This window comes from Takifugu flavidus, chromosome 17, assembly GCF_003711565.1.
Source record: "Takifugu flavidus isolate HTHZ2018 chromosome 17, ASM371156v2, whole genome shotgun sequence".
NCBI lineage: Eukaryota > Metazoa > Chordata > Actinopteri > Tetraodontiformes > Tetraodontidae > Takifugu > Takifugu flavidus.
In genome coordinates this window covers 8,366,096-8,389,054 of record NC_079536.1, presented here as the reverse complement: position 1 = coordinate 8,389,054, position 22,959 = coordinate 8,366,096, and the positions used below count along the sequence as shown (strand labels likewise).

Here is a 22,959-nt window from a genome sequence, read left to right as displayed (position 1 = left end):
GTCAACTTGGTGCTCACCAACAAAGCGGCCATTTTCCTTTTATTTAAAAAGATGGAAATGTTCAGTGCTTACATGCTTCAGAAACAGAAGAAAGCAGAATCTCTTGGAATGAACAGAAAATAATGATTGAACGTTGTGAATGATCGCAGTAACACTGTCACACCGCTGGTATCCTCTATGCCCTGGAAGAGTCATTAGCTTTTTCAAAGTTCATCTTTCTGTGAAAGCTTTGTGGCGTGCTTTTCCAAGAAACTGCTGAACCCCTCCAGTGTTCTGTCTCCACCCTCAAATTTGATTGGGGTCTGTTTGCTGTTACTCGTTGCAAAGTATATCGTGGGGAATCCTTCCACTTTGTAGCCATCGTTCGGCACGTCGTTGGCTGTGGCATCCATCTTGGCTATTACCAGGTTTTTCTCCCCTTTATATTTCTTGGCCAGAGCTAAATAGTCGGGCTCCAACTTCTTACAGTGGCCACACCACGGTGCGTAAAACTCAATCAGGACATCTTTTTGAGTATCCATGACGATCTCATCAAAGGTCTTTCCTACCACAACTTTAACTGGTCCCTTGTTGTTCTTTGGTACTGGCTGGGACTTGATGATGGGCTTGAGTTTACCTGGAAAAACACCAGTTTAGTGTCAGCAACCGCATGTCCTTTAACTTCAACTGTACATTCTCCTCTATTAAAGAGGATCAGAGCTAACGGGGTAACCACGGTCAACATTTTCAAGTTATGCCATTTGCTTTCTTTATCCAGAACTCTAAAAAAAAAAAAAAAAAAAAAAACTCTATACAAGGTCTTGTACGAGTTCGCGTTTAAGACAGACATCAAAGCCTCACCTTTCTTGAACGCCATAACAAAGTCTCTGAGCACGTCTGCGTCCAGCTCCTCAGGCTCCATGGCAAACTTTTTGCCTCCATCCTCCAGAATCCCTACATTCACCTCCTCACCGCTCTCACTCAGGCCCAGGCTCTTCAGCTCTTCTCCGTAGTCCTCTTCGTCGGCGATGGCGAACACGTACTCGGGGAAGTCCTTGGCCACCTCCAACACCTTGGACCTCCAGAATTGTGTAGCTACAAAGAGAAATGCAGACATTAGGCTCATTCCCTCTACACTCAATAGCTTCAGAACCCTTAGGCTGAATGAAAACATACCCTTCCTGTAGTCAAAGCTGAAATCAACTCCATAGTACACGACAACCAGAGGTCTTTTGGTGTAGCGCTTAGCATCATTGCTAGGTTTCCTGTGGCCCACTAGAGGGATCACATTTTTTTTGAAGAACTCCTGTACTTCAGACACCAGCGTGTCATCCTATATGGTAAATAAATGACAAGTGTGTTTCTGAGGTTGTGCAGACTTTTACAACACTGATTTAAATACACAATTATGGCAGTTTCATGTACCGTATTTTCGCGACCATAAGGCACACTTAAGTCTTAAATTTTCTCTAAAATGGACAAGGTGCCTTATAATGCGGTGCGCTTTATGTGAGCACTGAGTTCCAAAATCTAACTGCTGGATGATGGATTTGTGGATGAAGATTGATCAAAAAATAACGTGAGTACATTGCTAAATACTTCAATAAAGTACAACAGAACAGTTTTTCTCCCGCTGCCTTTTTAAAAACACATGCTAGCATGCATGCATGCATATTTTAAGCCAGCAGACAGATATGTTTTACCATGCCCAAGCCCTATAATCCGGTGCGCCTTATGTATGTGTTAAATTAAAAAAAATATCACCCGTAAATGAGACCGCCTTTTGGTTGTGAAAATACGGTAGTTACTGAAAACTGGACAGAAATTACCTTTATTGTCAGTGTGTGAGACGCAGGCTCGTATTTCGATCGAAACTTTTCAGGCTGAACAATCATAACCTGGCCAGGTGACGCTTTCAGTAGGTTGGACACTTCAGAGTTGAATGTGTGACGGAAGGTGAAATCTTCCCTCAATGCGTTACCTGCCAGACACAATCGTTTAAAGAGTCGCTTCTACCCGCACGATTGACTAAATCTGGTACTCACAGGCCTCGATGTAGAGCTCAAAAGCGGCGTCCTGTTCGCTGGAGAAGATGCCAACTATTACTGCATCGTCTCCATCCTTGATGAGCTCCTGCACCTGTTTAGCTGCCTGGACCTGCTTGGAGGGAGGACCTGACTGCTCGACCATGTGGTCAACGATGCCTTGTAGAAAAGAACGTTGTGATGTCACTGAAGGAAAAAGATCTCCAGGTATGCAGAATCACTGTATATAGGCAATGTTTGGACCTACCATACTTCTCTCTGGGTCCATTGTAGTCAAACACCTTCCCCTTCCTGAAGATCTTCAGTGTGGGATAGCCTGAAACTCCGAAGCGTGAAGCCAGTTCAGCTTCCACGGTGGCATCCACCTTGGCCAGAGGAATAGGGGGGGACCGCTGGCTAAGCAGTGAGGCAGCCTTCTCATACTCTGGCGCCAAGCGCTTACAGTGTCCACACCTAAGAAAATTCAGTAGTTGCATTTTAATAGTCCTGCACAGCCATTTTAAAAGAAAACAGTCTGTACTGACCATGGGGCGTAAAACTCCACCAGGATTATGTCCGCTCCATTAACGGTATCATCAAAGTTGTCCTTTGTCAGCACCAGGGTAGCTTCAGGAGGGGGCTTCCAATCAGGCTGCGCTACCTCTTTCACCCGTTCAACGATGGCTGCGATACGTATTCACTTCATTATTTTTCAAATTCTTATTAAAACTTTAGACTTGACAAGTAAAGACATCAGAATTCACGTCACTACCTTTTTCTGTCCTCTCTCCATCATAGTCCACAGGCTCCCCATTTTTAATGATCTTGATGGTGGGATAGCCTGACACATCAAACCTACTTCCTAAACCGCTGGACAACGTAGCATCAACTTTGGCCACAGGAATAGGGGGGTCATTCTCCTTCAGGCTCTCTGCTATTTTCTCATACTCAGGTGCAAACTGTTTACAGTGGCCACACCTTCAAATGAAAAAGGCAGATTCAGCTGTGAATTTGGGAATCTGGTTGCAGTTCCAAAAACCTAAAACTTGAATCACAAACATACCAGGGTGCATAAAATTCGACCAGAACTGTGTCTTTGCCTTCAATGAAAGTATCGTAGTTGCCATCAGTGAGGACCAGCACTCCGTTTTCTTCTTTCACCTCTGTGTCATCATCATCCTCCTCTTCTTCATCATCACTCTCCTCTTCGGTATTCTCATTTTCTGCATCATCTGACAGCAAAAGCACAAGTTACTGCAGGAACATCGAAAGTGCAACCATTTAACCACTTATTGGTCTTTAAGAGATCAAGAGACGTAGGAATAAACTTTCCTGGGGGGGGGATGATATAATACATAATAATAGAACTATTGAATGTCTCCTCAGTTCTGGCACCTGCTTAACAAACACAACAGCGGTCTCGTAAGCTAGCAGGCAAATCAGAGCTAGCATACAGGCGACACTAACTTAGCCAGCTCGTTTACCTGCAAATAACTTTAGAAATGAAACGTAGCGGTGACGTTACCCAAATTTTTAAAAAAAAGCACATTCAGCTGCCAGTTGCATAGACTTAAAAGCTCTCATCTTTACCGTCTTCACATTTGCCCGCAGGTATCAAATGTGCGACGCCGAGCAGCACAATGAGCAGTAGAGCGAGCTTCTTCATTGTCCACAGATGATGCGTCCCAGGTTACGGCTCACTTCTCTGGACTGGCAGGCTAACAAATTTAGCTAATAACACTGATGAATGTCATCAAAATGCTGTCGGTGGCTCAGACCCGCAAACTAGGATCAATACTGGCTCCTGCCTGTCAACTTTCATCCAACCTAATCACTCCAGAAATCACGTCGCCCCTCCAGCGACTGGAACTTGTCTGACTTGCCAGCATGTGATTGGTCCTCGCGCTGGGCGCTCCACCAATCAGATGTCGCCACTCAAAGCAACGTTGGAGCACGCGATTGGACATTTCTGTGCGGTGCCTTCAAGGACTCCAACACGTGTGCGGCCAGATAACAAAGACCAAAATGCTTTTTTTTTTTTTTGCACACACACACACACACACACACACACACACACACACGTAGATCAGAGCAAATATTTAACATGAATAATATGCACGCCACTGTGGGGCCTTAACAGAGTGAAATAGGAAATATTCTATTGGATTTATGCAAAACTGACTTTATTGTTTTCTGCTCACCATCGATGTATCATGAAATACCGTTTATAATGTGAACAGGTCATTCAGAAGCTGTTTTCAGCTGTTTCTAAGTATATATTTTGCACATATACTATTCTACAGACCTCATCAGGTATTCTGCTTGAACTGCTTGAGTGGCAGAATGTCATATCCATTAAGATCTTGGCTCAAAAGAGGGCTCTTTATGGATCAGAACCTCCACCAGCATCTCTTTCTGAGCAGCTGGATTTTTACTTAACCAACAGCTGCTGTTTCCTTCAATCTGTTTAATTTCTCCCCGAGGCTGAGTGAGTGCTGTCGGCTCTGGGCGCTGCAGGTGGTTCTTGAAATCAAGCTGCAGATCTTGTGATTCATCCATTTCACAATTGGACCTGCTCAAGCAACCGTAAATTAAGAGCTTAAATGTAGGAATTTTTTTGATCATATTTAAAAATCTTTCACTGAGATAGTATAATTTTATTTACAGGAGCAGGGGCGATGCAGGTAGAATCTCTTCAATGCTGCCTTCTGTCTTTTTCATCCTGAAAAACTGCAACAGGATCACAGTTCAGGTTTCAAAATGTGTTGAAATTTTGTGTAAATATCCTTGTTTCGTTATTCTGGACCTTTTTTGATGAGGCCAGCTCACCTGTGCATCCAAATGGTCCGAAATGTTGGAGGAGACGGGGCTGTCTTCTCTGCAGTGGTAGGCTTTGGGGGGCAGAGTGTGATGTAGGCTGTTTGAGAGGGCACTGAGCCTGAACAAGAGCTCATCCAATAAACTTTCAAATTCCTCAAAGTAATAAGTCTTGAGGAAAAGAAAGAAGGAATGTGTTTAGTTCATACCCAAAAATCACTTACAGGGGTGCTGGAAACCAAAAACGTAGAAGGAAGTTGCCTCAACTATAAACTAGTTTGCCCACATCTGTTTAAGAGATGTGCTATTACTACCTAGCGCCACTAGGACGCGCCTCGGATTCATTGCACTGTTGCTTCTTAAAAGGTCTGCAAAATACCATTCATTCATTCATTCATTCATTCATTCATTCATAGCTAATATGAAATTTAGGTTTCACTTTAGAATCAAGGTTTATACCTTTTCTTCCACGTTGTCAACATGCAAATTTTTGGGCCTCCTCATGATGTAGCCAGCTAATTGCACTACAGTAAATTCATCCTCCCTATGGTGACATCTTCTAGCACTTGTGACCGCTGAGGAAACCACGGCCAACACCTACAAGACAATCAAAGGTCTGTCACATATCAATGCTACTGGCTTTTCCCCTGACAAATAATATAGTGGAGTCGATTTATACCGCTGCCATCCACACTAGAGTTGAGGACAGGTAAAATCCGGGGAAGAGGAAAGCACCCCAGGAGGAGTGGAGGTCATTTACAGCCCTCAGACCCCTGTGATGACACAGCAGAGACTGGAGGGAGCCAACAACTGTGCTGAAATTGTTGGAGCCTTGACCGAACAGGAGGTTCCCCATGCAAGACAGTGCCACCATCAGGATAATACCTGAAATCTGACGGTTTTGTAGAGCAACACATCACAGAAGAATTTCAGCTCCAACTTTGTATGTAACATAAAAGTATGACAATTATATTGCTGCACTGACGCATCTTATCATGAACTATAGTGTTTCAGTTCTGATGCATTTAGTGACTTGCTGTAGTTTACCATTGGCCAGAAAAGCTTGGCCAGTGAGCTGGCAAGGAGCTTAGCAGATGTGGCCATCGTCCTGAACACCCGCAGCACTATCAGAGACTTCAGCATGAGGAAGAAGAGCATCACGCCACGTAGAGAACGAATGTGCTGTCAGAATTTGGCATGGTCAGTTTTTTATTCCTACATTGCGGGTGAGCTTTTAACCGTGCTCATGACATGTTATTTCCTCACCTGTTCGCAGGTAGCGAGGAGACTGACATCAACATGACCCTCCTGCCTCTGCAGCAGCTTCCTAAACTCCAGGATCAGGACGGAGCCATAGATGCAGAAAATGTGGTACACCAGTGTCACTGTCAGCAAACCCACCTGAAAACACAGAAAACATCTAAAAATTCATCATTACCAGAAGGTCAGGTTTGTAACTGGTTTGTACCCATTTGAATTTTTAAGTTATATGTTTAAAATAAGCTCAACATTTTCATAAATAACCCAGCATAATCAGGAACATTGGATCGAATGCTGTGTGCTTTGACTTCATTACATCACCTGTATTAGCATAAGCGCTACAGGTTACTGTACCCTTTTAGGGCGCAGTGATCTTGTTTACACTGGCGGGTGGGTTTGCATGTGCTGGCCTGAATATGTGTACACATGTCAGTTGCTTGTCTGAGCATCTAAAAAATGCTGAGAAATATCAGCCCATTTCAATTTAGCAGACTAGTTTGATTGGAAGAAGTAGCTGGGGAGAGGGAAGTCTGGCTTCTTTTCTTAGGCTGCTGCCCCCGCGATCTGACCCCGGATCTGACCCCGGATAAGCGGTAGAGGATGGATGGATGGATAGTTTGATTGGTAAAAAGAGTTCTGTTTGAGGATAATTCTAAAAGCTAAGAGGAAGATGTATCCCATAGAGAGGACTGCCAGATTAGCTGTTATCACAGGTTGTAATAACAACGTCTGTGTGTAAATCCTGGTTGTAAATCCGGAACGAGCTGCAGGTGTTTCCAGCTGGTACTAATCTACGCATACAATCTATAAAAGTGTAATAAGAGTCTGTGTGTGCCTTTGGAATAAACTCACCTCCATCCAGTTGCAGGGTGCCTTCCAGTATCCCATAATCCCTTGCTGCCCGAGAGTGTGCACTTGATCACAGAGTTGCAGCAGAGAAAACAGAATGTAGAGAAGCTGGAGCGAGGAAGGAAAACATGGAGGAAGGAGTAGAAATTTTATAAAAATGGAAGTTCTGAGTGATTTTATGTATATATTAACTTTATTGTTGATTCAGGATTTATGACCCTGTTGGTCGGTAACTTTTTACAGACAAAAGGTTATCACCTGCAACACCATGACAACATAGTCCCACAGAGCAGGAGTGTGATACACCCGAGCTGTGTGGACCTCAGCAGAAGGCTGCATGACTCCAGTTAGCCTCTGCTCAGCAAGCATGGTCACACTGGTGAACCGGTTGGACGCAGGGCTGAACAAAGTGAACCGGAGCTTCACAGTCGAACATCTGTTCAACCAGCCACTAGAATGCAGGGCTTTTAATATGGACAGAGCATCAGATCTTCAGGAGAGCAGAGGACAGTAAGAATAATGATAAAGATGGCTGCTTATACACTTTGGCAGATATTAATAATCTTTTCCATCTTGTCTGTTTCCCACTTTTTATAGCCGAGGCTAACAGTAGCATTAGTTCCAATGTGGCAGTCTGGGTGAATACATGTCTTTGCACACATCGGTGTAGAACCCGGGACATCCAATTTTCTGCTTAGCTTCAGGGAGGTCCAAAGTCTTTTTAATAAAAGATTCACTACAGAGTCCTGAAAATTAATCAGAATCATACAACAAATTAATGCAATGTGAAACGACGACACCTAGAGGATACTTTGTACAAAACACCTCTGTGACCACACAAGCAACTGATTAAGTGCTGATCACAGTACTATTGATTCATTTGATTAGTCACATAAACACTTACCCCTTTTATCAAACATTTTCAAACCAAAATGTTCTTAAAGAATTATCTCTTTTTATTTACCTGACTGTAAAATGAGCAGGACTCTACTATCTTCCAGAGGATCGGCTCTCCAATTAAAACGTGTGACTGTTGGAATTGAAAAGTAGCGGCTGAATTGTGAAAAATTGTGAAATTGTCATCTGAACACTTAATTGTCATCTGAACACTCTGCATCCTACCTGAGGTGCAGCTGAAGCGTCCTTGTACAGTAAATCAAGATTTGACTGAGCCCACTTCCACCAGTCCTCATGTGTGTGTATGGACATAAATGTGTTGTCATGTCCTCTGCTAAAATACTTAGCATGAGTTTGATTTATATTTGGTGGACGGAGGTGCAGAAAATCATTTACATGCAAATATTACCTCGTGAACTTCTTCCTAATAACGTTTCCCAGGTGATGCTGGTCAGTAAGTGAGTTGTTCTGGAGTATACACAGCATTAGGAAAAGCATGGAGCCACAGAAAAACAAATCCCTGAACAACACAGAGAAAAAAAATGGAAATGACACACTAACAAGTGAAGGTCAGACCGGAGACAACAAGACACACCTGATGGTTTTCAGGAGAACAGCATCCCGTCGTCTCTCTCTGCGGGATTTCCTTAATTCCACCAGAGTTGGAGGACAAACCAGACGCAGGTAGCGGAGACGCTGGCGAGCTCTTAGCAGCTGTCACAGTAGACAGACTTTTAATATGCGGTAAATGAGGACAGGATGTCAAAAAGTGGAGTTGATATTCACCTTAGCAAGATCTGAGGATCCATTAGCTGAAAAATTAGACTGTAAATTTGTTGGACAGTTTGACAGTTCAAACTGACCTTTAGTGGAAAAACTGTGAAAATCTGCCCTTTCCTTGTACCAAAGGGAAACAATCACTGCTGCTGTCATTATCTAGAAAAAGAAAATGCAGTCTGAATGAACTGCATTTGTGATTGTGTGAGGAATGACTGCTTTGCTGGTTTCAGGTTACCACGGCTGGCTGGATGAGGAAGATGCAGGATGTCAGAGAGAAGAACAGCGAGTGTATCCACAGGAGGACCTGACTGCCGCTCAACCTAAAACACAAGCAAACAACTAAGTAATATGGACTCGCGGATATGGACTCCCAACCTACCCTGATATCATCAGACTGCACTACCTGTTTCCCAGTATTGCAGCGTACACCAGGCACAAGATGCACAGTAACACAGACAAGGCCCATGCCAAACAGTGACACCAGTGAGATACTGGTCTGAGCCCACTTTGTTGTTGCACATACACCTTTTGTTTTTCATGAGATGCTTTTATTCCCTCTTCATTGCCCACCTTCAGGGCAGACTGCTGAGATGAACCATCAATTGTTGAAAGAACATCTGTGAGGAAAAATGGCAAAGAAGGAAACCTGTGCTTATAAAACCATGATGTGCTATTTTCCTCCTGTATAACTGCACTTTTGCTGAGAAAGATGCGTTTCCTAAGCGCTAAGCAGAAAACATAACTTTCCTTGTGGAAAATGCTGCAGAATCTCACCTTCAGAAGAATCATTTGTTTGATGGATTTCTAAGTGTGTGAGCTTGATCTCACGCAGCCGAAACAGGAAGGATAAGGAGAGGACTGCGGGCAGCACTAGCAGTGTGCTTACCACCCCGGTCTTAACGGAAAGAGCGGATACATCAATCATGGCCACATCAAACTGCAAAGAAGAGAAAATTATTGGTAACACATTCAGGATCCAACATTGGGAGTCGACTTTGACCAACCTGATCCTCCATTTTCAATATGACAGCAATGTTGACAGCAGCATATCCCAACAGTAGCAGCAAGCTCACACAAAGCCTTTGCGTGTGAGTGAATGGGTTAGGATGGGGGCAGCTGAGCACTGACATCCAGATGTGATAGTCTGCCAGGTAGTCGTGCAGCTTGAGCCGCAACAGCTGCAAAGAATTAAATTTGGATAGAAAGTTACATAAGAGAGGACTCTAAGACGGAGGTGGACTGTACATTGGAGCACCTCAGCAAAAGTTATTCCCTGCTCGCACACCCGCAGCGTTCTCTCCACCTGACCGTCGTCTTTGTCCACAGCCAACCAGCACTGAGCCACAAAGAGCCATTTGTTCACGGGCCCTGGGCTCACCTGTACACCAATGAGATGACCATCAATCAAAAACCTGAGCAGCAGGAAGCAACATGTTCACAGACAGCCACAGCTCACCTCACACACCTCTACTTGCTTGAGGTACCAGCTTGGAGAGGATCCAGAGTTGTCATGCCAGATGTGAACCCCCCACACTGGTCCCAAACTGTCTGCTGCACTGTGGCATCGACACCAGAGAATTAATTTAAATCTACAATTATTTAGCAACAATGTTGTCAATGTGCATTTTACCTTAAAATAAAGGTGTCCTGAGAGTTCCTCTTGAACAGAGTGCATTCTGGAACTTGTAGTTCTTTTGTCTGTGAAACTGCATCTTCACCATACAGCACAATGTAGACCTGGTAAATACACAATAAAAAATCAACCACTCAGCAAAACTGTAATAAAGCAATGGTAGTGTGTTTAAAAAGATTCAAAAGTATAGCAAATTTTCATTATGTTTCTGCTTCTAAATATTTGGGACACATTCACATCAGTTCTGTCAGCTGATCTTCTTAATGCAAAATCTCACATCATATTGTCACAGTCACTGTGAAAAAACAAGCAAACTAATGCTAGATTGTTTCTTTCTCTATCACAGAAGGTCCAGGTGGGAGTGGTATCTGGACTTGAGACATCAGACAAGTTGAGCACTTCAAGAATGATATCAGTCATTAGATCTTCTGCCTGGAGCAGATTCAGGTATTCATTTAGAATTGTGAACATGAACAGGACATGGTGTTTGTGTCTTCTTGGTGCTGCTCATTCAGTCCACTCAAGGATCACAGTGGCTCAGCGGCTCCAGGATGTCAGTCCTGTATGGGCTTGCCAGCTTCTGCTGTTCTCTGGCTCCTGCTAATGAACCACCAGGCCCCCATGCTGGAGTCAGTTTGATAATGAGCTCATAAAAAGTGATTTTGTGGGCTCTGGCAGTGCTCCTCTAATTCCACCTCACACATGGTGCGTAACATGTCCTAAAACATTAATTAAACAGTTACATAGGAAGCACAACACTCTACCTTTGCACTCATGCATGCTGCCGAGCAGGGCCCGGTGTGGATTGTAACAGCATAGAGATATTGGTCATGTGGACAGTTGTCAGAAAGGTGGTGGACTCTCTGGTTCTCCTCAGAAATGGCATCGGCTCTCTTGCAAGCCACCCACCCCGGGACGTACGGACACACACAGAGCAGCAGCACGCATAGCACTGTCAAATTACTGGGCATGCTGAAGTAGAGGAGAGGGAGAAGGGAGACAGTGGATAACCAACAATGCAACAAGAGACCCAATGCACTCGTATCTGCTGAAAAACAGTCACTCTGATTTGACCACCTGAAGAAGAGATTCACGTCGGAGGTGTCATAGCTGCTGTGGATCTCCTGCTGCACCACCGTCGTGGGCCTCAGCTGGTTACAACTGAAACAAGATTACCATATTTGTGACGTGGGAAACGCTGCCTACATGTGTGCGAGTTTAAGCTGCCCTTCTATGATGTACCTGCAGTTGACTGATGCAGTTGCATCCGTTTGCATTGTTCGGCAGCTGCTGTGAGTCCAGAACCCCTGTTGGGCATCCCAGGACAAACACACACTGCTGTCCACTCTGAAACTGTACCTGACCTGTTTGCTCACATCCTTGCGTCTGGCAGATTTTGCAAAATCAGCATTCAGCAGGGCCAGATAACCAACCCCTGCAGCTGCAAATTTATAGAGTGAATAATAATAATCATAAGGCAAAGAGACTTTTTCTGTTTCAAGTCATGTGTTCTTACTGCTGAGGACCGATGTGGGCAGAGTGAGTATCACAGTGTTGCCCTCCCAGCGGTGCGTCCTGCTCAAATGGTGCATGCTGGGAGTCGGCCTCTCAAACATCCTACCACAACAGTTCAGCTTCAGTTAAACTTCCAGATTTCCTGCTTTTAACTCAAAAACTAGCGGCCGACAACCCGAGTCAGCTTACCTGAAGAGCAGCATGATGGGAAACACCTTGTTGGGTGGTGGCCTGAAATGCACCCTCAGCTGAATGGCGTGCTGCAGGTGCTCCTGGGTGATGTTGAAGCTGTGGTAGTCGACCTGCCTGTGCTGCAGGATGTGCTGATGCTCAGAGGTCTAATGGAGGACAAATGAGGTATTTTGACTCAAATGGTAGAAAATAGAAGAAAAATGAAAACCTGAGAGGAATTCCAAACATTTTTTTCTCGTGGTTGTTCTTGGAGCTCAACGGTTACTGGCTCAATGAGGGAGAAATCTGGGATCTTTCTCCTTGTGCTGCACTGGTACAGATTCAAGTCAACCACAGGTCCATTCAGCTAGATTAAAAGAATAAAACACTGACTTATACTCAATACTGAAGAAGCCTTACTATTGACAGTGGCCACCTGTAATCTCACCCTTTCGTGATGGCGAGCCCAGGTGAAAGGGCTGAGGCTGAACTCAATCAGTATGGCGAGCACGCACGGCTGACTCGGCCTACTCTCGGTTTCTCCTCTGTGATGAACATGCAGACGCAGGAGGAGGGAGTCTGGCAGGTAGAGGGCCGCTAAATTCCCACTGATGACTGGGGCGGTCTGGTTCTGGCGCCTGCCATGTAAAACAATGAGGCGGCTGTTGACTCGATGCTCCTGGACCTCATGAAGCAAGATGTACTTCTGGAAATTAAAAGGAAAAGGTAGTCAGATGTATGGAGGTCAGCATAGAAGTAAGAAGTTGAGTGCTCGACTTAGTTTTCTCTCACCAGCATCAGGTCTGCAGTCACCTCTAGAACATCAGTGACAAGCTGGACCACATGCTGAGCTGAAAGTGGCTCCTCTAATTCACAGCTGTTGATAATGGACCGACCCTTTCTGATGTTCTCCTCTTGTAGGTCAGCTTCTAATTCTCCATTAGCATCAACTCTTCTGGATATTCTGGTTCTGTTACCTCTGACGGTAGCTTGCAGGCTGTGTGAGAGCAGAGCCACCAGCGTGTTGAGGGTCTGTTGGTCCAAACTGAACTGAACTGAGGTGCCGAACTTTGAAAACCGTCGCGAAATGGCCTGAATGTGACCCGTCACTCGTCTTGCACTCACTAAAGTCACCTAAATGGGGAAAAAGGCAAATAAGTTAAATATTTGTCAGACTTGTGATGAAATTTGATGCTTGATAGAGTTTCAGAGTTTTCAATTTTCAAGGAAATAATTGCTGTTTTTCTCTTTTAATCTCTGATAATGAAAAAAAATCTAAAAAAATCTAAAAAAATCTAAAACACCAGCTTCACAGGTGTATAGATCAGCCGAAAATGGAATACATGTCCTGTAGATTCTGAATAAACTGTGTATGAAATGAGATGGAGCTCCTCTTACTTGATTTGTAACTTGTAAAAGGTTTCTGAGAATGTTGATGTTGTCCTCCATTGATTCCTGTAGGATTACGTGACATGTTGCGCAGCTACTGTGGAAAAGACTTTCATACTTCACTCTTGGTACCTGTTCTCCACTCTCAAGTTGACACGTTGTGCAAATCAGCACATTGCGTGCACGTCGTTGCGCTCGGGTGTTGCTGCCGTCCTCCAGGCTGAGCCTGTTCAAGATGGCGGTTAGGAGACTGATGTAGTTACGGATCTCTGCACTGTTTCCAAGCGGCAGAAGAGCTGACAGGTTCCTAAGACCCGATTCCGATCTGCATAAGCAACACAACTACATATCAGGACGGATCTCTCCAGTATTAGACATTAAGCGGTTGAGGTTTTTTTTTTTATATAACTATAAATATTTCTCACAGCTCCAAATCAGGATCAAAATGAGATGAAGAGGCCTCCCTGGAGAAATGGGGTAGAACTTGGACACTGACAGGACAGGGTGTAGTGACTGTCCCATATGTGCTGCTTCTAATCTCTGTATAAATAGTTACTGAAGGCAAAAACACCCCGGTCACTGGTTAACGTACACACATGATCTGTGCGAGCATGTGAGAGCTAGTCAAGAGACAGAGAGAAGTTACCTTTATAGTCATCAAGGGGGTCTCCAGAGGGCAGACTGAAGTAGTACTGATAGTCTGTCCCCTGGTACAGCGTCCTGGGTGCTGGGTCTGCTACACGGATGCTGTACTTGTATGTTAAATCCTTCGGCACATATAAACAAACATTTGAGGGTGGACAGGTAGGTAGAATGCTTTAAAAACCACAAATGGAGAGAAAATAGGCCAACTTTGTCTTATGTTGTGCTGATTCTGTAACATTTCAACCTTGTCTGTGAACATGCGACTAAAAACTAATGAGGATCAGTTCTGAATATATAAAATCTACTGAAATACCTCTTTTCCTGAGGCACAGAAGATGCTGAAATGTGTAAATAACTCAAGTCCTTTGGCTGGTTGCACCTGACACATCATTCCATCTGGAACAGGGTTGGTTTGGAAGAACAGCTGCGTCCGTCCCAGAACGCTGTCATGAGATCCTGAGTGTAGAAGTCAGGATATAAATGTCCTTTACCACTTTACTGGATATGTAACTGTTGAGGTTTCATTCTGAAACTTACGGGCAGTGACCTCCAACATATATCGGCTGCCATGATTCAGACTGAAGGGTCTCAAGCTAAGCAAAGATGATGAGGTTCCTGGATATATAGCAATATTCATGGTAACTATTGAAACAGATGTTGAGGAAGAAAAAAAACTCTAAATTCTATAACACCTGTATAAGTGTAGGAATCAAAAACTTCTGCTTCCACTAGCTCACGAGATAAATCCAGCAAGATGGGCTCCCGGAAAACAACTGATGGTCTGGAATCTACCAGATTACTCCCCTCATCTTCATGTTCTTCTGGATCAGGCACTAAATCTTCTGGACCGAGCAATTCACGGTCTTCACCTGAGACTTCCAAATATCAACAATTTGGGATTGCCCTTGATTTTTGAGCAAATGCAGACATTAGTGGTACCTGTGGGCCTTCCAGCTGAAATGCCTGCGTGTCCTTCTTCTGCACTCATCAAGTGGATGTCCAAAGCTGCATCTTAAAGAGAATCATATTGATTAGACCTAAAAAAAACAACCTGCAAGGATAATGCAGTATGGCTGCATTTGTATTGTGTCAGAAAAAAAACAACTTGTTCCTAAGGCGTAAGAGAATGGTCGCAGAGCATTATGGGCAAACATATCGGATTAAAGCTAACATTCAGAGAAAGATGATAACTGCACAGAGACGTTCAGATCTATGAATATGTGTTCCTTGGACCCATGTGGCCTTTTCTCACCTGGTTGACCATCCAGCTGACCACTCTCAGAGACAGGAAAAGAGAAATCCCAGTCAGCAGAAGACCCGGGATCTACTGGAAATCCACTGATATTGCTGTGCTCATACTGATCAGAATCCAGGATGCCGCTCTGGTCATGACCAGGGGGCATGAACAGATGGTCTTGAGGGTCAAACCCCCCCAGAAAGGGCTCCTCACCTGTACACGTGTTTGATGTTTCATTATAAATGACACTTCAGCATATAGAATATTTTAGATTTATATTTACATAAAGAGAAGATTTCCAGAATGGAATATCAAAGCTTGCAGCATCAATGAGGTTACTGTACCTGACCTTGGTGGCAAAGATGACTTCTTTCTCTCATTTTTTGACAACAGGCTGTCATTTGGCATTTTTAGGCTTTTTACTCTAGTCTTAAAGACTTTCTCAAACCCGGAGACAACAGCTGAGTCACTGCTGGCAGCAGAGTACTGTGAAGCTTCTGCCGACAGGGTACTGAGATCCACTGTGTGACAAAGCGGATCTGCAACACGAGATTGTGAAAACAATGTTGCTTTGCTTTAAACATGTAATCCAGGTTTTTAGCTTTATTTATTTAGTTAGGTTTTAACTATTTCCTTCTTATTGTTTTACCTTCCAGGAGAGGCTTGGAAGATGCATTGACCAAGTAAAGACTCCAGGTGAGCTGAATGTGTTCTGGGGCAACATCGCAACCGTCACACAAGGCGCTAAAGGTGAACGACTGATCCCAGTTTACACGGTCTCCCTGACACTGGGAGCACAAAACCGATGCCTTCCTGCACAGAAATAATAGCGGTAATTTGCAATTTTGCTTTTTAAGGGGTCATCAACTATTTCGTTTGGGGGATTTTGTATTTGTGGTGGATTTTCTGTATTTTTCTAATCATCACTGAGTCTTCGGTACTGCATCATGCTTGGTCCTCTGGGAGTCCAGCTGCTTGTCTCTTTAAATCACCAGACAGTTCTCTCACAGCTAACTTTCTCCATCTGATTTATTGAAACTGACGACCAGTTACTCTGGTGTACATCTTGTTCTAAAGCCTTTAGCGCTTGGCTGTTCAAGATTCCATGATTCCTTCTTCTATTTTCAGTTTGTAATTTTATTCTATTTGGTTTTTAAAGCCTCACCTGATTACATTGGGTGTAAGTGTGATGAAGATCTCTGATGAAGATGAACGCTCACTGCTGAAAACTGTGAGCACAAAGCGGAACTGGTCAAAGGGTTGCTTCAGGACACCAGCAGGAAATTTAAGCACGGGAGATGATATTGGAATATCTGTGTGGAAACAGGAGCTGGAAATGGAGCTGATGGGTTCACACGTCCACTGGAAGCTAAAAGAATAGGTAAACTGTGAGCTTGGAGGTGTTTTTGAGCCAAATTAATCCAGAACATCTACCTACCTGACTGGGTTCAAGGGGAAGTCTGGGTCATAGGATTTCTGCCCATCCAATGATACCACAGTGTTCCTGCTCACAAAGATGTTGGTGCCCCCCTGGATGGAGGCCACGGGGGAACTCGGGATCACCTGCACTCTCACGCTGTAGTTACTATACACCACACTGTCTATGATCTGAACCTGTAGCATAATCAAGCAACAGTTGAAAAAATTCGACAAGGAGAAGAATTCATTCTTGTAAGAAACCAAGAATCCAGTGCCTTTGCGACTGCAGTGTAAATGTCGTAATCCAGGAGGTAGCCGGGAAGTGTGAGGGTCTGTCTGTGGGTGTCGATGGCAGGCAGAGGGAACACCCACCCTGCAGAGTCCAACAAGATCCAGCTGTAATGAAGCCCACCTGAGCCACAGTCAAACTCTCGCTCATAGGTCACTCCCACACGGATAACCTCGTACCGCCGCACCTTGGTGGACAGGTCACAATGATTAAGAAGTGTAATTTTTCCTGAAGTCCAAATCAAAACTACTGAAAACCAAATATTTATATTTCTGTTACCGCTAACTTTTACTCTACTACAACCAGATTTAACAGATTGTTACAACCAGATTTAACAGATTGTTAACAGATTTACACAAAAAATATTAAGGTTACCGTGTGAGGGGTACTTTTTTAAAAATATTTTTTTTACATTAATACAAGGTCTAAGGCCCATGTGACAGTTTTGCTACCTGCAATTTGGAGGGGCCCATGTTTTTGACTGGTGGTGGCTGACAGGGCTGTGTCACAACAAAGATGTGGCTGCTCAGAGAGACTGAGCTGACCAGGTTGAAGACAGTCACCGTCACTCTGAACTCTCCCGTCCTGCAGACAGTAAAATATGTGCACACAATTTCACATTTTCAGTTGATATCATTTTTAAAAATGGGGATTCACAAAGCAATGGAGTGACGGAGGCCAGAAAAACAGTTCACAGTAAGATACATTTGCTTACATTTGGAAGATGTGCTTCTCTGTACTGTGTCCAGGCCTTGAAAACCCGTCTCCAAAACTCCACAGGAAGCTCAAATCAGTTCCTGCGCTGACCCAACAATTCATCGTCACCGTGTGGTTCAGCAGGACAGACACCTGGTGCTGCAGCCTGTTGAGTCTAACTGGTCTCTGGATGACCAGCGGAAACACGTCTGTGGCGATCTGCGTCCCTCCTCTTAACACGACCAAAACGACATCATACCTGTCATAAAACAGAAAGACTTTTACAGTTCTACAGAATCCTGTTTATAAAAGCTGGTTGTTGTTTCTTTGTCTCTGACCTGCCAGGTTTTCTATATTTATTGGTGATGGTCCCTGAGGTGGTTCTGGTTAAAGTGGAGTCACCGAAGTCCCAGAGGAACTCCACAGAGTCGGGTTTATCTTTGGACAGTGCCAGAAATGTCACCGCAGCGTTTGTGGGATAAACCTGCTTCGCTGTATAAATCTTTACTGTGTGGGGACAAAAGACAAAGTATTTGGATTTTAATCTCAGGTTTTTAGTTTAAACTGCAACAGCTTTAACCATGTCAGCTGGTGCTGGATAACTGTTCTCACTCCTCACCGCTGCCAGTTAGGCTCGTGCTGGTAGGTGTCGACCATGTTGGATTCACGGGTGATAAAGACTTTCTTCTCCTCATCACAGCCTTCCTCGTGTGGTTGAAAATGAAAACGGCCTCTCCAGCCCCCTCCTCTCCTGCAGAGCAGCTGCTCTTTCTAAAAACAAAATCGTTTCACATATTTTGAAATTTACCGTTTTGAGTTTTAATGGAGGTTTTCTCTGCTCTTTGAGTCTCCATACTCAGCTTTCAGTGCAGGATCGAAGGAAACCAGAAGCTTTCTGACGGTAAACAGCTCCACATCTGTGCAAAGGTCAGTCGCAGAGGTCAACTGACTCTCTGACACCTTTAGTGAGACCTCAGTAAAACATTTGTGCAGAGTGAAACAATATTTAAAAATATGTTTTTTTCCCATAACTATACATTTCTAAATTTTATTCTTCGCTTATTTTACAGCAAAGGCCAATCTGTCAAATGATTTTAAAATATTTAATACAATACTATTTTTAGGAATAAAGTTTCATTTTTTTTAACAAATCCAGGTAATCTGACTTTAATCAGGGTGATTACAATAAAATTTCCTTTTTATTTTCTTTTTTAGAAATGGAAAAGGGTCACAATTAGAATTAAATTACTTTGGCCAGAAGTTACTTGTGAGAAGGAAAAAGATTTTTTTTTAATCTAAGATGTTCTTTCTTACTCTAAATTTTTCTGGTGTTTATACTTCTAACTTCTTTGTTAAAACAGTTAATATCTTTTATTTTTAGCCTTTTTATAAATTTGTCATCATATAATAGCCTTCTGTATTGACAATAAGACACTCTTAATATATCACTGACCTCATGCTCAAAAACAAACACTTCTGAATTTTGTGTAGAGGATAAAGGTGTCTTAATAAACCCCCCAAATCCAAGGGATTTTAAATGACAACTTTATCTTCCAAATGAAATTCAGATTATCAGATTATCCTAAACATTCTTCGACCAAAAGTATTCATCTAAAGTTGTGTTCTGTCACTTACCAACGTGCTGTTCAGACACCCACCCTTAAGAAGGTGCAGGAATCTGATTTCTGAGAGAAATTGACACAGAGAAAAAGTAAACTAACTCAGTTCAGCTTGTATCACTTTCTCCGACCTCCAATCAGATATCGGGACAAAAGAGGCCTCATCTACCACATTGACGTTGACATGACATGACCTTTGACCTTCATCTGTTCTGAAATGCAGCAGTGACTTAAGTGTGTGCTTGTCCCCTCAGACCCAGAATGATTTGGACTGCAACAATATTAACATGCTCCACAACAGACAGTTGCAGTGCAGTTATCAATTTTCATATATCCAATCTATATTTTTAATTTAAGAAATGTGTGTAAAACACTATTTTTCTTATTAAAACAAGCAAGTTATGAATGCTTTATTGTGCTATAGAACATAGGGTTGTTTTTTTTATGTTAATTGAGAATCCAGATGATTCCTATTATATCATTGTTTAGGCTTTTTAACTGCAGTTTAGCACAATAGCTTCAATTAAATGACAGTTGACAAATATGTGCACAAGTTTTTCTTCTTTCTTATTGCACATTTGAAAATGTAGACTTATTTTGATCATAGATAATATGAAATTGTAGAAAATGTCATGAGTTACAGTATCATCCTGACAGATTTTCGCAAATCATTGTAAAACATGCAAAATGGACCTCTGCTGACTGTGAAAATTAGATTTATTTTGCTTGAGAAATTACACCTTTTTTCCTGAAAAAGAGTATTGTTACAAAAACAACACAAACTATATTTTTAGACATTACCTGTAGGCGGGTTTGAATCAGAAATCTTCACAACAGAAGCATGGACTCTGTGGAGGATAAAACAGATGAAGACTGAACCTGTCCGACTCCAGAGAGGAGAGGACAGCAGGGAAGACATGAGAGACACACGCAAGATCGCATCTATCACATATCTGAATTTAGACTCATTTAACTGAATGGACATGCTGCGATCTCACCTTCGTCTTTCCTCTCTGTCACCTCCTCTGGAAGACGTGTGGAAGCCCTCACCGGCCACTAAAGCGTAGCGCCAGTTTCCACAGTAACACCTCTCAGACGTCAACACTGCAAACTGGTACCTTCGACAGCAAACATCTTAATGTATGATCCACAAATGCCAATTAATCGGTCTATTGGTTTATTATTTCAGTTTAAGCATGTAGGATACCAAACTCGGCTTTTACAAGTGATGTCACTGCACATTTAAATACATCATACATACAACAGATATAGATGTTTAGAAATAATATAAACTTTCAAGCTCAGTTGGGATACGAAATGGGTCTGCGTCATATGTTTATGATGTTTTGAACAGATTAAGTAAAATGATAAAATATTTCAACCGGCATATTTAGAACGGACTCTTGCGCCTTAATTTGAACAGATTTTAATGTTACTCATCATATAAAGAGCTAATTTGATTAAAATGGTCAGCTGAATGGTTCTGCATTTACCCCTTTTTCAGACAGCACGCAGAGCAGTTTGCTGGGTCAAGGTCATCCTCTGCAGGACATCTAGAAGCTTCAAGGATCCCGCTGGTGCCGACGCAAAACGCTGACCACGGTGAATTGCTGTTATTTACCGCCGGGACTGTCAGCGATATCCCGGGTAGCTGCAGTGAAATGAGCCCAAATATAAGAACGTCGTACATGTCGGAGGCCGCAGAAGCTCCACTGGACAGAGAGAGCGCGACTGATCTGGAGTTTCAGGTGGAAAAAGGCGAAGAATGGAACGGAAATTCATCTCAGGCTCTGTGCTTTCAATACAAGGTGTTAGAGAGATGGGAACACAAAGGAGGAGTGTGTGGAAATGAAGGAAAGATTAGCGATACCTTGAGAGTTCGGGGTTGTGCTGCTGTGCGTTTCTTACGGGTTAATGTTAACCTGAGTAGTTTCAGCTTTCTAAAAATTAAATGAAGTATTTCCAGCCAGTAAGTCTGCGTTACGTTCAAAGGCGATGTTAATTTGATACAAAAGTGTAAGAGTCATGTTATTAGGCCAATAAACATGTATTCATTATTGAAAATAATGCAATCTGCTTTATTTTAAATAAATTTTATCCCGTTGATTGAGACAAAATAGGTGAGTGACAGATGCGTAATTACGCGTTCATTCATGTTATTTATGAGTGGTGTCCAAACAGTGATTCACGTACCATAACCTCATCCCCGACTAGCGTGGCGAGAACTTCGCTGGACCCGAAAACTGGCCTCAGGTCCACCAAAACCTTTAGCTAAGGGAGATTTAGACACCAATTCCAATAACTGCTAACTCGAAATTTAAAAATAGGTCTTTACATAATTAGAAAGCACCGAAGGGCCAGCCTGTGATTGGCTCAACAGTAAACATTTTCTAATGTTAACATCGGAATATAGTTTATTCCAGCACAAACAGGACTTCTACGCTTTTTAAAATGATGCGATCATTCCATGAGCTTGAATGTAGATCAAGATGCGATGACAATGTTATTTGGGTTTAGGTCAGTCCTTGTAACTGTAGGAGATTCGTCCTTCATCTGCAGGGATCGGAGTGCTCTGTGGTCTTGGTGCCAATTATTAGCTTCATTTATGAAGAATGCTGGATTTTATTAAATATAAAATGGAACGCTCGGTGTGCTAGTGTTTTTACATTGGTTGTCATAAAGGTGTGATTGTAAACCCAGCTCCCTCCGTCTACCCTTTATATAAAAACTCAACCTACCAACTAAAGAACAAAGGCAGAACGGGAAGCGTAGAATGTGAAAATCTTTCGCCTTAAACTGGCTTGTTGTAAGTCTTGCAGTGGGGGAAACCAGCTTGCTGGTTGCGCAGCTAATTCTCCCGGTCCACCTTAAAAATTGCTTCCGCCTTCCAAGACATCCCCTTTAAGAGAGGCTCCATTCTGCTGGTGACCTACAGGGGACGCTGCCATACCATGTTTTCGTGGAGAGAGGCGAACCGAAGTGGGATTCAAATATTTTCTCTAACCATTTTCCACACGAAATGCTCTGAAATTTGGGCGGTTTTCGTTTGGTCTCTGCGCATAGGCGTCTTCACATCACGCAGACATGGGGATAACACTAATGTCAAACAAGACAATCTCATATGAGGCCAAATAAAAACCAAATACTGACATTTGGCTCAAATTGAGAGGTGCGTTGAAATTTAGATGTAAAGATCTGAATTTTGCTTACGAATTAAAGACTAGTCACACTGTGATTTAAATCCGTAACTTATGTCGCGTTTTTTTCTGTGGCAACCGCCGCTAAAGCCAATCTGGGTGCCCCAGAATCACACTTGGATTCCATTTCGTGACAAAATTCATAAATATCCCACGAAGCGGTGCAATGGCGAAGCGCATCATATCCCACTCCAGGCCGGATCACAACCAGCAACCTGCCCCTCTCGTCGATGCCACGCAGCGTGTCTGCTACGCACACGCGGGGTCACAATTAACAAACGTTTAAGTCAACGAAATCGAAGCTGGTGGGCGGTGATCACGGCGCTGCGTAACGGAGCTCAGAACTGTCCAGGCGTTATGTAAGCGCCCATAAAGCAGGGGACACGTCCGCTGGAGGAGCCAAATCATCTCTGTCAGGATAAAGTCAGAGATGCTCCGAGTCTTACTGCATTTTGGGGGATATTCATGGGATATTTAGTTTGTAAATTCATAAATTTGCACGGTTTTACGGCGTTTATGTAATAAATGCAACCCTTCGTTATA

General features: G+C 43.1%; 3 protein-coding genes and 1 long non-coding RNA gene across 5 annotated transcripts; 1 reads left to right on the top strand and 3 right to left on the bottom strand.

Moving 5' to 3' along the window:
* Positions 1-6: 6 nt before the first annotated feature.
* Positions 7-3,878, bottom strand: pdia4 (protein disulfide isomerase family A, member 4). Its single transcript, XM_057013307.1, has 10 exons — positions 3,594-3,878; positions 3,067-3,235; positions 2,776-2,981; positions 2,549-2,687; positions 2,272-2,477; positions 2,025-2,183; positions 1,809-1,960; positions 1,156-1,312; positions 841-1,074; positions 7-616 (listed from the first exon to the last, which is right to left on the bottom strand). The coding sequence occupies exons 1-10, from the start codon at positions 3,667-3,669 to the stop codon at positions 204-206; spliced, it is 1,911 nt and encodes a 636-aa protein (XP_056869287.1). The 5' UTR covers positions 3,670-3,878; the 3' UTR covers positions 7-203.
* A 281-nt stretch (positions 3,879-4,159) lies between these two features.
* Positions 4,160-16,819, bottom strand: LOC130513971 (polycystic kidney disease 1 like 1-like). Its single transcript, XM_057013296.1, has 43 exons — positions 16,635-16,819; positions 16,362-16,565; positions 15,846-16,009; positions 15,541-15,735; positions 15,212-15,409; positions 14,899-14,970; positions 14,652-14,834; positions 14,497-14,574; positions 14,273-14,415; positions 13,961-14,081; positions 13,740-13,869; positions 13,447-13,639; positions 13,324-13,380; positions 12,718-13,059; positions 12,374-12,631; positions 12,173-12,292; positions 11,944-12,092; positions 11,756-11,856; positions 11,482-11,680; positions 11,317-11,400; positions 11,004-11,211; positions 10,237-10,343; positions 10,063-10,162; positions 9,862-9,984; positions 9,611-9,784; positions 9,381-9,543; positions 9,010-9,223; positions 8,842-8,926; positions 8,613-8,762; positions 8,422-8,540; positions 8,236-8,346; positions 8,052-8,160; positions 7,894-7,959; positions 7,518-7,675; positions 7,188-7,419; positions 6,933-7,037; positions 6,087-6,221; positions 5,868-6,002; positions 5,500-5,712; positions 5,280-5,417; positions 4,833-4,991; positions 4,669-4,733; positions 4,160-4,575 (listed from the first exon to the last, which is right to left on the bottom strand). The coding sequence occupies exons 1-43, from the start codon at positions 16,817-16,819 to the stop codon at positions 4,359-4,361; spliced, it is 6,462 nt and encodes a 2,153-aa protein (XP_056869276.1). The 3' UTR covers positions 4,160-4,358.
* LOC130513988 (uncharacterized) lies at positions 4,442-10,276 on the top strand. Its single transcript, XR_008946881.1, has 4 exons — positions 4,442-5,434; positions 5,518-6,020; positions 6,097-6,264; positions 8,837-10,276. It is a non-coding gene; the product is annotated as an uncharacterized LOC130513988 (long non-coding RNA).
* Positions 16,820-16,821: 2 nt separating the features above from the next.
* Positions 16,822-22,056, bottom strand: LOC130513980 (polycystic kidney disease 1 like 1-like). 2 transcript variants are annotated; one of them, XM_057013315.1, is made up of 10 exons: positions 20,713-22,056; positions 20,218-20,337; positions 20,021-20,067; positions 19,236-19,285; positions 18,457-18,572; positions 18,220-18,371; positions 17,939-18,107; positions 17,620-17,859; positions 17,357-17,489; positions 16,822-17,091 (listed from the first exon to the last, which is right to left on the bottom strand). In XM_057013315.1, exons 1-10 carry the CDS (start codon positions 20,907-20,909, stop codon positions 16,822-16,824), a joined length of 1,494 nt encoding a protein of 497 aa, XP_056869295.1. In that variant the 5' UTR covers positions 20,910-22,056. The 2 variants fall into 2 exon arrangements, with proteins under 2 accessions (XP_056869295.1, XP_056869296.1); XM_057013316.1 differs by having other exon boundaries at positions 18,457-18,560.
* Positions 22,057-22,959: the final 903 nt, after the last annotated feature.